Source organism: Musca vetustissima, unplaced genomic scaffold (assembly GCF_032173495.1).
Source record: "Musca vetustissima isolate MV318-11 ecotype Yass unplaced genomic scaffold, APGP_CSIRO_Mvet_v1 utg75646, whole genome shotgun sequence".
NCBI lineage: Eukaryota > Metazoa > Arthropoda > Insecta > Diptera > Muscidae > Musca > Musca vetustissima.
In genome coordinates, this window is record NW_026887754.1 from 24,466 (window position 1) to 40,799 (window position 16,334).

At 34.4% G+C, this 16,334-nt stretch overlaps 1 protein-coding gene across 1 annotated transcript; it reads left to right on the top strand.

Moving 5' to 3' along the window:
- Window positions 1-2,701: 2,701 nt before the first annotated feature.
- LOC133335462 (uncharacterized) lies at window positions 2,702-3,612 on the top strand. The gene is made up of 2 exons (XM_061543736.1): window positions 2,702-3,196; window positions 3,253-3,612. The coding sequence occupies exons 1-2, from the start codon at window positions 2,702-2,704 to the stop codon at window positions 3,610-3,612; spliced, it is 855 nt and encodes a 284-aa protein (XP_061399720.1).
- Window positions 3,613-16,334: the final 12,722 nt, after the last annotated feature.

Consider the following 16,334-nt stretch of genomic DNA (forward strand, 5'->3'; position numbering starts at 1 on the left):
GTTGGTTGGCTATGTCTTCTTTAGCATTGTAGGCTGCTTACATTGGCACCAGACATGAAAGTGCATCAGCTTGGAACAAATAAAGAAAAAGTGCATAATTATTGAACAGATCATTATGAGCAGCAGCAGCACATCTTTACATCGTTTTTAGCAACTTAAAAGTGGGGGTAGATACACCACAGCTTGTTAATTTTGAGAAAAAATTTTGTTTGGTTGGGCATTTTGTGGGTAAATAGGTTTGTGTAGATGTTATTTTTAGTGTATTCCAACAATCTGTTGAAATTTGATGGAAAAAATAAACTACACTGAAAAAATATATATAAAATATATAAAACGGTATAGTCGGATGAAGCCAACGGTCTCATATACATCACTGAAGTTACAGTTTCTGTAATGCTAACACCCAAGCCTTAGCACAATGAAAGTGATACTAAACAATATCTAAATATATCTGTAGTCAATAAATATAAGGGTAATAAATTTAAGGATAAAATGGCCTTTGTTTATTTAGTTATTTATTTTATTTTGTTATGTGTTTTGCGATGGTGACCTATTAGGTATATTAGGCTTTTCAGTTGTTTTAAGGGCTATTTTGATTTAATTCGAACCTACACTAATTCAAGAATGTCCCAATAAATTTGAAAATCTCAAAAATTTTTTAAGATATAGCCGATTTATTGTGCATCAAGTGACGGCAAGAGGGCTTCTTAAACTTTCATCTCAATTGTGGACACTGACCTCGCCGCGGTGTCACCTGGGGTAACTATTTTCATCATTCGTTGAAATGGGTTAAGGCGTCGGGTTAGTTGCCCACTCTCGGAAAACTCCTCTTATTATGAAAAAGCAGAAAAAGAAAGCCAAACCCCCTAATGTTGACGACCCCCGCAAACGTATAAAGGACCACGATCTGCGAATCTGCACTTGGAATGTTTCGCTTTGGTAGATGTACTCAAAAAGTACAAAGCCGGCATTATTACCTACCAAGAAATGTGATGGAAAGGAGCAGGCGTAAGTAAATCAGTCCGTTACGCATTTTATTATAGCTGCCATGAAATGAGACATGAGTTTGGCTATGAAGAAACATCAGACAGTGTCATGAGGTTGATTGACTTCGCGGCACCAAAAAACATGGTAGTTAAGAGCACAAGATCAAGCAAGCATCCCGATATACATATATATATATATATATATATCAATTTGATCATTTTATGATAGACGGAAGGCATTCATCCAGTGTTTTAAACGTTCGATCGATCCGGGGAGCGAATATCCATTCGGTCCACTACCTTGTAGCAGCCAAGGTTCATACTGTTGTTAATGTAGCAGCAAAAATGCGATCTAACACTCCCAGACTCCCCAGAACCAATAAGAGATGACAGTATAGAGTGTATACCACCTACCCAAAATCTTGCCAGAATAGAAATCAATCGGCTGAAGAATAATAAAGCAGCAGGTCAGGAGCATTGACCAGCTGATTAGTACATTTTGGCTATAGGAATGCATGCCCAATGATGGGAACCTTAGCATCCTGTGTCCCATACACAAAAAAAGGAGACAAGATGATATGTGCAACTTTAGAGAAATAGGTCTTCCTTCCATCGCAAATAATGTGCTATTCAGCGTGCTGTGTAACGACTGAAGGCAATGGTCAATGTCATTAGTGGACCATACTAATGTGGCTTCAGACCTAGCAAATCCAACATTGACCAGATTGCAGCATTCGACAGCGCTATCCGCAGGATAACTTTAAATGGCACAAGGTTAGCAATTAAAATCGGAAAGGAATAATCGGAGTCCTTTAATACCGAACGAGGATTCTGACTTTTGCTGGTAACTCCTTCACTTTGTTTGCGCCTATTACAGGTTTTTGATGTGATATGTTTTAGTCAGTCAAATCGAACGAGTGGAAGATCGACTAAACTGTCTGAATGGTCCAAGGACACGAATTCATAATAGTTCACTAAAGTCCCATATCGATTGAGATGAAGTTTTTTTTTAAATACAATTCTTGACAATTTCAATATTTATTTCATGATTAAAAAATGTCTATGACGTAGTTCCTTTTTATATTCCAGTCAATTTCTTTAAGTGTTGATTGCATGCTAAATGATTTAGACTACAACAAATGTTTAATGTGTTGCTTAGTTTTTAAACCTATCAAAAGAAAATTGTTAATTTATTTAATATGTTTTTGTTGTTCTTTATTTGTTTTTTACTTTATATTTGATTTTAATGAAAAAATTTTTCCACAGATTTTTACAAAACAAACTAACAGAGAAACATAAGATAAACGCCATCACACAAAAGAAGGTGATTATGATCAATTTACAACTACACCAACGCCGACAAACTACAATTAAAACTTTTCAGAAAAAAAAAAACATAAATTTGATGAAAATGAAAAGAAAAACTTAGTGGTTTCCTAAAGGCAGTATAAAAAACATGAGCTACTAAATTAACAGATCAGTTCATAAGAATACGTCACGTTGTAACCAAAGAAAAGCCTAGACAATTCAGTTCAGCTTTTAAAACGGATTATTGTGTGTAAAGTGGAAAAAAGGATAAACGTACTACGGTTTAGAAATTGAATAATTTTGTTTGCCTTAAATGATCCCCTTAAGGATCATTTGAATTACCCGTGAAAAAAAGACCTACAAACATTATCACCATAAATACATAAAATCAATAACAGTGCAACAACATGCTTAAATACATCTGGCATGTGGCAGTCGTAACAATAATTTTCTGTTGGCTTCAGACACCGGTTGTGGCACGTAGTGCTTCCAGCTCATCTTCACACACAACACAACATGCAAACAGCATTGCTGACGACCCGGAGGGTCAATCGCAGGCAGCAACATCGACGAGCGGTACATCAAATACAGCAAATGTCTGGAAGGATCTTTCAATGGTTTATCGGCTGTATCAGCAATGTGCGGCTGAAAATCTATCCGTCTGCCTCAAAGTTAAACTGCTAACCGGTCTGGAGAAAGTTCAACGTTCAGCTAAGAAATTGAAAATAATGGAAGGTATACAATTTGTAAAGGCCGACGATTCAGAGGAGCCGACTAAACCGATACTCACTGAAGCTGAACTGGAGGCAAATTTACCAAGAGCTTTGGATGCCAAGGAGCAGGTTTTAACGAATTTGATTGTTAAAAATATTGCCGGTTTTCTGCAGCGCCATACGTTACAGGCAAGACAAACGAACTAAAAAATAACATTATTTTCATATAAAATTTCCATCCCTAGATAAGATTCCCCGATGTCCGACCTGACGACTCCATTTTGGGCAACACTGTCGAAAGTCGTAAGAAAAAGGATAAAAAGGGTGGCGGCGCCTACATAATGATTCCATTGCTATTGGGTGGCACATTCGTCCCCATTGCCTATGGTGCCTTGGCTATGCTTGCTGGTAAAGCTTTAATTGTTTCAAAATTAGCTTTAGTTTTGGCTTCGATTATTGGCATCAAGAAATTGCTTAGCGGTGGTGGCAAAGAATCCTCACATGAAGTCGTAGTTTCATCCGGTGGTCACTCCGGATGGGGCCGTGACTTCGATTTAGCCTACAGTGCTTGGAAACCATATAAGGATTCGAAAAAGACAGTATAAAATGTGGATGTGTTTCTTTTAGCAAAAATTTGCAAAAATCTTTACAGTCATTTATATTAATTCCATGCAAAAAAAGAAAGAAAAAAAATAACCAAAGTCAATTGGAATAACTTACTTGCTAAGTCCCTAAAATAGTGTGTGTTTAGTTGTTAAGTTAAAATAAAGTTCTGTTTTATTTATTTATTTAGTTTTAAGAAAGAAAAGATCAATAAACAGCAAATGTTTTTAAAGCAGTCGGTTGATATATACTGGTATATAAAGTGAAAATGATATAGTAACTAAGAAGAGCAAATTTTATGAAATTCGTACTACAAAATTACAATCTGAAATTCCAAAATTTGGGTACACTACTAAATCAAGGAGTTTGCACCATTGTAAAGAGGCCATACAACTCAATATTTAAAATACATATTATTCATTTTCCAGGGTGGAAAGGTTTTATGGATTTTAAATAGGATGCATAAAAGTCGACTTATATTGACAATTTGTTTGCAATGATCTTTTCCACTTTTAATAACCTAGCAAAGAACTTTTCTAATCTTTTAGAACCAACTTCTGTTGAAAAAAAAACGGATTTGAACGCTTATCCCTTTTTTGAGGATGGGAAATCAGTTTGACATAAAAAAAATCATTTTATATTGAGTAAAGCAGTTCCTTTCATTATTGGGAAATAGAAATACCGCGTTGAAACAAATTTTATTGAGAAAGGGATAGGACGGTACAGATCGGAATAGGACGGTGGCGATACCTCCCTTTCATTCCATAGTGATATTAATACAAATACTAAAATAAAAAAATAAAGCGCCGTTAGTTCGGTTGGACCGAAATTAGTATACCCTCCACCATTTCTGGCATTAAAAATACCTAAAATCAATTAGAATATTTCTTTGAAAGATGTTTCATGGTAAATTAATGACAGGAGGAATCTAAATACCACCCTACATACACTTAGATTAGAAAATTGAGTCGCATTTGACGTATATTTTTCGAATGGGATTATATTAAAAATGTAGGGTTTTTCTATCGGAGTCATGAATTTTGCAAACTCTGAGGTTTCTACAAGAATCTTTAAGGGCTGTTTCAATTAACGACAATTAGAGGGGTACCGTTGTATAGGGACTAACCAGATCATGGACCTATATTGGTAATTGGAAGTTTTTTGGAGTCTGTACCAAATCGTTGGCTGATATTGTTAATTTTCGATAGGAAGATTATCGCTCAATGGGAACCCAGAATATCAAACTACAACCAATTCGGTTGAAAGCCTGCCAAAACCTAAATAAGTGCGGGTACTGTTATAGGGAAGCTTCAATATTGATAATATTTGGTAAGAATATCTTCTACACAATGATAAAACCAGTCGGTGGAGCAGTATAATCGGACGGGGACGAACTTAAGATATCCTACATAAATACCACTGAGCTGAGGATATATATTCAGAGTCTGGGTAATATTTCGCTATATTTGCACTCTGTTGATCGATTCGAGGCCAACAGCTCATCTGTGACATCTTTTCCGACTCAGTTTTTTTTCTGAAGTAAGAAATTACTCCATAAGATTCAAATTTTGTTATTTTACACAAAAAAGTTTTTGTTCATTTGATTCGCTAAGTATTGACGGTTCATTATCATGATCTCCATTCCAATTAGTTGGTCAAATCGCCTTCCCCATGGAAAATTTGTGACGTTCAGCTTATAATTGTGGCGTCCCGAGCGACTACATAACAACACAAAAAATAAAGTTTTCGGTCCATTTCATTCCCGAAATATCATCTGATCATCATTGAAAATTATAGGCGTCGTCCTTGACCATGACTGGAACCTATTGCAATATAGCCATAAGCGCAACAATTCAGCCCTCTAGTATGGTAACTGTAATAATATATCATATCAGAATACAAATTCACCTTTAAGAATTTAAGGGAAACTCCCAAATCATAGCAAATAGGAAGATATAATTAGTACATATTAATTTTAAGGTCGACCACTCCTCTTGAATATACAGTGAACTCTCGATAATGTGAACAAACTGACATTTTCACACCAAGTCTGGGTCCACCCAAGTCTGGGCTTCACCAAAACAGTCATGGTTATTCTATTATCAGATTCTTTCTCTGTTTAAAATTTTGTTATGTTATTTTGTCATAATTGTCGCCTCTTGAGCGACCCAAAAAATATACATAAATAATGCAATTTCATCCCTTAAATATTAACCGATCATTTCCAAAAACAATAGGGGTCTTCTTTGACCAAAACCTGTCATAAATGCAAGATTTCGTGTCGATTGGTCCATAACTGTGTTCACAATTTATAAAGGACAGATGGACGGACACACATGTCTAAATCGACTCAGCTAGTGACGATCGATATATTAAAAGATGGTTCAAGGACAAATATTTAAAACATAGTTTTACAAAGAAGGTTTTAAGTTTTAATCACACCTTGGTTACTACGGAAAGTCTGATAACAAAAAAATACAGACATACTAACCATTTCATTTCATTCTATGAACAAATAATGAAATATATTGACACAAGCAGAAACAGTTATGTTAAAATTTATTAACACAATTTAATATTTTTAAAAATTACAAAAGCGATGAGATGTCAAATATATCGCCTTCAATTTGACTGCGAATTTGCAATGCTGTGTATGAAGCAATGAGATGTGTTTTCCTTGTATGTATGTAAATATCATAATGAACACGTAACAAAATTAATTTGCTACATGACGAACACGTTCATAAGAAAAAAATGTGATAGCTTGATGTCTATTAAACGATCTAACAATATAAAGTAAAAGTAATTTTTTACCTAATAACTATTAAACATTAAAAGAAGAGTATTTGCCGTTTACAGTTATGGGTATAAAAAGAGCACATCTTTGAAAAACAGAACAACTAGATAGTGTGTTTAAAAAAATAAGTGTCTTAATAGAAATGCAATTTTACAGAAGAATATGGTGTTAAATCTCCAAAATAACAAAAAAAACGGCTTGAATTTTATAAGGGAGGTATGTCAAAACATGTACCTATATTCATAATTATTACCTCCTATATCACCTTGTCTGGGTATTATTGCTTTGCATGTAGGATCGGTTCTGGTGAAGTAAGACCCCTATTGCTTTTAGTAATGATCGTTTAATATTTGGGGAATGAAATTGACCAACAACTTGATTTTTGTCTGTTCTTTGACGCTAAAGAGGTCACAATTGTGATTCGGACATCACGAAATTTTAAATAGAGTAAGTGGTATGACCATGGAAGAAGAATGACTGTTTGGATGAAGATCTGCCAATTTTTAGCGGTTAGAAGGGACACAGATTTTTTTATTGTGAAAATTGACAAAATTTGTATTCTATGGCGTGAAGGAAATACACCCCAGAAGTTGATAGTATATTGAAGAGGAGTTGTTTACATTTAAATTGATATCAATTATCCTCATGTATGTACACGGATGTTGGAGTTTTATTTATATATTTACAGGTGTCTACGTATTTTGATATTGTTTACTATTACCATTACCACAATAGAATGCGGAAATGTGGCGCTAATGGCTTGGAAATTTAGCATGAGGTTCTGGCAATTGTTAAGAACGGCCCAAATAATTTTTATGATGATCAAATGATATTTTGGGGATAAAATTGGGCTGTTTTTTTTTTTTTTGACGTCAAAAACCTGGAGTACCGAATTATAGATCCTTTGGTGTGAAAGTCGCCAAAAACCGCCAAAAATTGGGACCTATGTAAAAAATGGGGGTTATTTTCTGCCCTGTAGGTCATGTCAAAAAATTGACATATAGAGATTATGTTCTGCGCATATGTCAGTCACCAAAATCCCGAAAAACAAATTAGAGCATTTTCGTTTGGAAAATGTGGCTAAAATTATGGAGGCTATGTTAAATCATGGACATGTATTGATACATTTCTGCACAGATGTGTGTTAGCCTCAAAAAATCCGTCTCAACACATTAATGACTATTCAATAGGAAAATGTGCCTAAAACCTTCGAAATACCGAAAATTGAGCTGTACCGTTATTAGGGTGCTATATCAAAATGTAGACCGATATACCGGTAGGAGAAATAGCAATGTCAGTGCAAAACTTCAACTATTGTTCAAGTTAAAATATTGATCTATCTATCACGATTTCACCAGACAGACATACATACATTATTTTTATACCCTTCACCACACTGTTGTACAGGGTATTATGTCTTTGTGCGTTTGGTTGTAACAGGCAAAAGGAATCGAGATAGACCCATGGTTCCTTTTGAGAATATGCATAGAATCACATTCTGAGTCGATTTATGCATGTCCGTCTGTCCGTCCGTCCATGTATTTTTATGAGCAAAGTACAGGTCGCATTCATGATCCGAATTGGATGAAATTTGGTTCAGATTTAGATATAGCTCCCATATATATTTTCGTCCGATATTAGGTAAATGGTGCACTAATGTCCCTGAAAATAATTAGATTTTCAAGAATTTTGGAATAGCGTACTAAATTAAGTCGATAATGATGTGTGCTATATTTAAATATAGCTCCCACATATAGTTTCGCCCGATTTTTGGTAAATGGTGCACCAAAGTCCCTGAAAATCATTAGATTTGCACGAATTTTGGCATAGCGTACTGAATTAAGTCTATAATGATGTGTGCTAAATTTCGGGAAAATCGGTTCAGATTTAGATGTATCTCCCATATATAGTTTCGCCCGATTTTATGTAAATGGTGCACCAAAGTCCCTATATATCTTTCGATTTGCACGAAATTTGGCATACCTTACTCTATTAAGTCTAGAATAATGTGTGCTAAGTTTCGTGAAAATCGGTTCAGATTGAGATATAACTACCATATATAGTTTTGTCCGATTTTATGTAAATGGTGCACCAAAGTCCCTATATATATTTCGATTTGCGCGAAATTTGGCATAGCGTACTGAATTGAGTCTACAATGAGTTTTGCTAAGATGCGTAAAAATCGGTTCTGATTTAGATATAGCTCTCATATATATTTTCCCCAATGTTTGTACGATTGGCATACAATTTTGTTGAAAACGGTTTAGATTTAGATATAGCACCCATATGTATGTTCGTTAGAGTATTTACCTAAACTTGCACCGGTTGACACAAAACGTATCATAAAATCGATTTACAAAATTTGTCCCATTGTACGCAAAAGACTCTAAACTTGCCCGAATGAAATGAAATTTAGCATAGGTTCCAGAAACATCACATATTCAAGTTTATTCAATTTCATGTCAATGTTCTTTTGAAAAGGCGGAGTCTGTTAGGAGACATAAGTAGAATATACTTAAAGTGGTGAAGGGTATCATATAGCCGGCCCAGTCCGACTTTACTAATTTACCTTTCTTTAATATTGTAGCATTGCAAATATTTTTTAAAACATTTTATTCAAAGAAAGTCGATTCATAAAATTTTGATGGGCGTGGGTTTAATGCAATGTGCAGTGTTATGTAAACAGCATTAACGACAATAAAAAATTATGTTTTCTTTTATACCACGATAATCGCTGATACCGATGACGGCGACTAGCTTTTTTTGAATACCTGATTAAAGCTATAAATTTAAACATCACTATGTTTCACTTGTTCGAAGTGCATGTAAAGGTTATGTTCATGCCAACACTTTTTTAAGAAATATTTCTTCATAACTCGATAATAGCAAAGATAATTATTTATTTATGCATTAAGGAATTTGACAGTTTCACTTTAGTTCATTGTCATTGGCGGTGGTGTAGTCGTCGCGGTCGTCCATCGTCATTGAAAAATCAATTAACACGTATGACTTTCGGTTGCCACCGTTACACTCAACTGGCGTTAACGGTGAAAGATGTAAGAGCAACACAGAGCTTCCTCATTATCGAGACAGCATTAAAAGCCACACTTTTCATGTTCGGAAGATTCTTTAGACATAATGTCACTTGCTGTGATTATGACATGTACGTACATATGTATGTATGCATTTGCGTACCTTATTATTCATTCATGAATGAATGAATTCACTTTTCGTATTTCATAACACAACTAAAGTTGTAATTAAACCATAATCCAGAATATTACATATTTTCCACATGAAGTTCTATGAGAAACTATCAGGGAATGTGAAATTATACGGTTTGAGGTTGTCATAATAAAGTTTTAATAACAAGTGTGCTTAATCTGAGCATAATAACAAACATAGGAAACTTTGTCGTGAAACAAAAGTATATATTATATATTTTTTAATAAAAGTTGTAGAATAATATTAGGTTGGGGAAAAATAAATCTTTTTGATTTTTTTTAATATTTTAAAACAGTTTTATGATGGATTTTTAGCTCCTGGGCAACGTTACGACTGCTAACATTCCGGTCAACTTCGATCATTTTTCCGATTTAATCGAAATTTTCGACGACTGGCCTATTTGTTTGAGGTGCATCTTTAACATTCCTGAACGGAATCTACGAAACCAAAATTGAATATAATTGGCTGTTACAGTATCGGAACCATAAACACCACTCACAATTTTGGCCGCTTGACCTGGATTTTCGCCTTTGTCAAAAGCGAAAAACAGCAAAATATTTTTTATATTGGGCAACTCTTTCAATTGGCTGATCTTTTTATATTGGGTTCTAATTCTACAAAAAAATTATAAATATCGGCACATCTTTGGTTACAGCTCCGCATAGATATTTTGGTTGTTCTCGGCGCATTTCTCAATAGAAGCTTTACAAAGTGTCTATGATTTGACATTTTAGGATGTTGGTCTGTGAAATGAAATATGGCACAGTTCATTTATTTGGTCCAAGGACAGTACCTATTGAAATTGGAAAATATCGGTTAAGACTTAGATATTTCTCCCATATATATTTTCGTCCGATTTTAATTAAATGGTGCACTAATAACTCGAAGTTAGGCCGATTGGCACACAATTTTGGAGAAAGTACTGAAGTTAGTATAACCTAACGTGCCTGTTCTATATATCACACACATATTCGTATTTTTATTACAAGGTCAGAAATATAAATAGTGACCCTATTATAACAAAGGGTATATGCATATGTCTGAAAGTGTATATCAATGGGAAAATAGGTCTAAACTCTTCAATTTAGGTCGGCAGTAAGATAAATCACGTCTTGGGTTTATTTTATAAGATTTAACGCGGGGTCCTGAAATCTTCAATATAGTTCCTATATAGGCCAATATTGGTCTTCGGTTTGATAATTCACGCTTGCTATTATTTCATTAAGATTTAAAGCATATTTGTTCCTATCCATGAGTATTTCGAACCCATTACGTAGTCCTGAAATCAGTTGCCATTACAACACACAATGTATTTTTTATTAGATTCCTAACGACCAAAAATCGCTTTAAAAAAGTTTTGGTATTTCCGTTTTGTGGAAAGTTATGATTTTTTTCTATCAAACAACACAATTTGTCACCTCAAAACGTTTGGTGTTGGAATTTTTAGCACGCACGTTTCTGGCAAATGTAATGGTTTCAACTAACGTTGGTTTTTCAACACACTCCGATCATATTGCATTTTATGTTCATGTAATAAATACGTACGTATACTTTATACATACAGATGTATGTATAAATATGTATATATAAAATATGTACATTGTACAACTGTGTTTTGAATATCGTTGACATGCATATATGCTGGTTGCTATCTTTGGTTTGTTTATAATCACCATTATGATAGTGGTCATAATGCAGTTGGGAACATTTCAAAAATTGTACATTAGATCGTATTGACAAAATTGGAGATTTGCAAAATGAAATGCACAAAAATTTTGGAAATTTAAATGCAGATGGTAATCGTATTATTCATTACGTATATATGACATGTATGTGTTTTATCGAAATATTGACCATATGTGAAGGGAGAAACGAAACTCAGGTTGAAAATTTGGGCGATGACCCTGAAACACTGAAATAAATATTCTGTGAAGAAGAAGAAGCTGTGAATATCTATAAAGGGACTATAATTAGGGTTATTCCCGAAGATCGACCGACCGGGCTACACCAAAACTTGGACCATTATTTCCGAATAAGTTGAAAAACGTAACCAAATTCCCAAAATACTGAATAATGTGGGGTGGTGTACCGTAATATAAGGACTATCCTGAAACTTGTGCCATATAAACACTTTGTTTGAGATATTGAAAAGCGTGACCGATATCCCCAAACTACTCAATAATTTGGTAAAAATGGAAGGAGGTTGAATGAACAATCGTATCCGAAATATCCCGAAAATTACTGACCTTTAATGTGGGCATAAATATGTGGTGTACCGTAATATAAGGACTATCCTGAAACTTGTGCCATATAAACACACACAGAAATTGAAAAGCGTGACCGATATCCCCAAACTACTCAATAATGGGGTAAAAATGCAAGGAGGTTGAATGAACAATTGGGCGATGATCTTGAATATACCGAAAATTACCATTGACATTTATATTGAGAGCTATGTAGAGATAATGATTTATATTAAAACCAGTAAGGAAATTACTAAAGTCGGACTGGGTCGACTATATGATACCCTTCACCACTTTGGGTATATTCTACATATGTATCATAACATATGTAGAATATATCTGAACCTAATTTAGTACGCTATGCCAAATTTCGTGCAAATCGAAAGATATATACGGACTTTGGTGCACAATTTACCTTAAATCGGACAAAAATATATACGGGAGCTATATCTAAATCTGAACCGATTTTCAAGAAATTTTACACACACCTTTCTAGACTTAATTCAATACGCTATGCCAAATTTCGTGCAAATCGAAAGATATATAGGGACTTTGGTGCACCATTTACATAAAATCGGACGAAAATATATATGGGAGCTATATCTAAATCTGGACCGATTTTCAGGAAACTTTAGACACATTATTCTAGACATAATTCATTACACTGTGCCAAATTTCGTGAAAATCGAAAGATATTTAGAGACTTTGGCACACCATTTACATTAAATCGGACGGAAATATATATATGGAAGCTATATCTAACTCTGAACCGATTTTCAGGAAACTTAACACACATCATTCTATACCTAATTCATTACGCTGTGCCAAATTTCGTGCAAATCGAAAGATATATAGGGACTTTGGTACACCATTTACATAAAATCGGATGAAAATATATATGGGAGCTATATCTAAATCTGAACCGATTGTCAGGAAACTCAACACACATCATTCTATACCTAATTCATTTCGTGCAAATCGAAAGATATATAGGGACTTTGGTGCACCATTTGCATTAAATCGGACGGAAATATATATGGGAGCTATATCTAAATCTGAACCGATTTTTCCCAATTTCAATAGGGTTCGTCCTTGGGCCGAATAAGTGACCTATGCCAAATTTCATCCAAATCGGATCATAAATGCAACCTGTACATTGTTCACAAAAATACATGGACGGACAGACGGACGGACGGACATGCGTAAATCGACTCAGAAAGTGATTCTATCCATATTCTCAAAAGAAACTTGTGTTTATCTTGTTTCCTTTTGCCTGTTACAGACATATGCACAAAGACATAATACCCTGTACCATTGTGTGGTGAAGGCTATTAAAATATGCTGTGAAGAAGTTGTCTAATTCGCATTCCGGGACCATGGCAGGTAAGGTCTTGGAATGCGAATTAGAGCCACTTCGTAATGCTAAATATCATTTGGAAAATGCATCTAGATTAATGGAAATACTTATAAAGGGACTATAATGAGAGCTATTCCCGAAGGTCGACCGTGAACAATTATGGTCGATTCAGTTGAAAAATGTTACCGAAATCCACAAAACATCGGATAATGGGGGTGGCTCATTAATTTGCCTAAGGACGAACCATATTGACAATGGGAAACATCGGTTCGGATTTAGATAAAGCTCCCATATAAAGTTTCCTCCGATTTTAAGTAAATAGTGCACCAAAGACCCAAAGTTTAGCCGATTGGCACAACATTTTGCACAATGTACTGAAGTGACTATAATACAAGGTGTGTCAAGTTGTATAGAAATTGGTCCGATCTTAAGTAAATGTGCACCAAAGACGCAAAGTTAGACAGTTACCACATGTACAACGTGCTGTAGTTATTTTAACCTAAAAAGTGAAAAGTTTTCTTGAAATCCTTTCAGATTTAGATATAACTCACATATATAGTTTCGTCCGATTTTAAGTAAATGGTGCGCTAGACACATCATATTTTTCAGATTAACACGAAATTTTGCACAACGTACAAAATTGAGCATAGAATTAGGTATTTGCATTTTGTAAAAATGCTCACATAGCCCATATATATTTTGGTCCGACTTCATATTATTTGGACTCCAAATAATCAACGGGTGTCCAATTAATATATTTTTTTAAATCTATTTATATAATTTTGCCTCATTGCAAAAAAAAAACGACTCTATATCTGTCCAAATGAAAAATTTAGTATAGGTTGCAGAATGACATGTTTATGGGCCAAATCGGTTTACATTTAGATATTTTAGCTCATCCATACGACGTCTGTTAGGATGCATCGGCCCCGTCCGACTTTACTACATTCCTTACTGGTTATTTTTCTCTTCTATGACTTTGAATTGAATACATGTCTACTGCGCACCCCTACTCCATTTTTATGGGAGTTTTATTTTGCGGGACGTGTCAATCGAGTTATTACATTATTATATCCACCGAAGTCATTGGTGGATGTTTTTGAAACAATATTTAGAAACCGTAAAATACGAAAATGATTCCGCCTGTAAAAGAATGGAGTATGACGAATGTAGGATGTCTACACATCCGGAAACATATTTTTTATACGAAATTTTATCTTAGTCTACGAAATTGTAATAAAAAAATACTGCCTCAAAGTAGAAAAAAAGGTTGTGAAAGTATTTCCATGAAATAAAGACATCTGTTTTTCTAGAAAGTAAAAGTAACCCATCACCCGGAATATTTGACGTGAATACATAAGTACCCAGTTGTGGTGGTGTGGTGCATGAAATTTCACTAAGATGTCATTACGGTTGTTCTAGATACATGTTCAACGAAAACAAACATACTCCATGGATGTGTACGTGTTTGACATCCCATAACAGTCGTATGCATATGTAAGGGTGATGAATGCGGTGGGATGTCGCAAAGTGTCATGATGAAATATTAAGAAGTGTATGTGAATGCATGTGGGAAAAAGAAGTAAAGGAAAAAAAATAAGGAAATAATATTCAAGTACATTCGTACACAATTTAAAAAATACATTTATCAAAATTTATATAAATAGAATTTTGATAATAAATTGGTTTCTTGGTGATTTGTCGACGATTGACCCAATTGCCTAAATGCAAATTGGCATAATAACAATAGAAATGGCTATACATATATACATATAAATAAAACCCAAATTAAAACGATATACAGTGGCTTTTATAAACAAAAATATGTGGCCAAGAAGACTCCGTGTGAATGTTAAACAATGTGAAATCTTCAAAGAATATTTTACACTCTAATCCCAATTTAAAAGCATAGCAATTAGGTTCACTTTTCAAAGTTTGCATGAAAAATTCCACTTCGTTTTTAGCAGACTCTCTTATGATTAGGTCTCGGGATAAAATGACAAACTAAATATGTACGTGTACATAATGCATAAACATTTTTTTCTGTTTGGATTTAAAATATTTATATATATTTTTCTTAAACTTGATTCACTCTCTCCCACATTGTGTGTGTCCACCAGCACAACCACCTAACTGTTTTGGAAGTGCGCAGCATGGAGACAGAGTCACATAGCAGAGCACATTCATCATCACGTGTCTGCAATACTTAATCAGGTGCGTCAACAATTTACGCTTCTTTTTTTCGTTGAGTGATAGTGTTGTTGCCATTTCTCTTTTTACGCTTTTACGGTTTCATTATTACGCTGTGACAGCATTAGCAGCAAAATAACATAAAACAGCTTAAGTGACTGACTGACTGCTACTCCCATATGCCGGCGTCACCACAACCTCGACCACCACCAACCATACGTTCCCAACTCCCAAGTTGCTGTCAGTAGTCGTGGTAACTGCAAGTAGTTATAGAAATGTTCCACAAAAGCCAACATAACCAGACCTGCTTACCAATATTGTTGTTAATGAAAGATATATATGATCACACCGACACACGCACATACTCACATCTAGTGATTGATAGATGACAATGTATTAGACCCCAATATGTTGTATCTTTTTTTATTTATTGATTACAACCAGCTACACTGCCTGCCACCGTTGTCATTTTCATCATCATTTTATTAAGAGGCGTTGTCAGCACTATGGTGTAGGTCTGCGAATACAAGTTTTTTGTCTCATAAATTATTGCATATATTTTGTTTTTTTATATAACGGTGAGATTAATTTTGATGTTCAAAGCTGAGGATAAAACGAAAGCTGAGGATAAAAAGGATAAGATTTAATCTTAAAAAAAAAAAAACACTAAAAAATATAAAAGCTAATGTTATATATGGGTAATCTGGGCTAGTCGTACTGTAGCCCTCGGTTATTTAAGGAAAATATTTTTATAAAATTTGCTGACCTATAAGCGCATTATAATATGGGGTGTATATTAAATTTGTCATTTTGTTTTCAACCTCAAAATATTCTTGATCAGAATGAAATACGATGTCGATCAGGAAGTGTCGTTCTGACGAATTTTATGAGGTTGACTGTCAAAAAGTTGTA

Coding starts and splice junctions, on each gene's coding strand:
- LOC133335462 (XM_061543736.1), top strand. CDS start 2,702: ATGCTTAAATACATCTGGCATGTGGCAGTCGTAACAATAATTTTCTGT. Junction 3,197..3,252: donor TGCAGCGCCATACGTTACAG/GCAAGACAAACG, acceptor TTCCATCCCTAG/ATAAGATTCCCCGATGTCCG.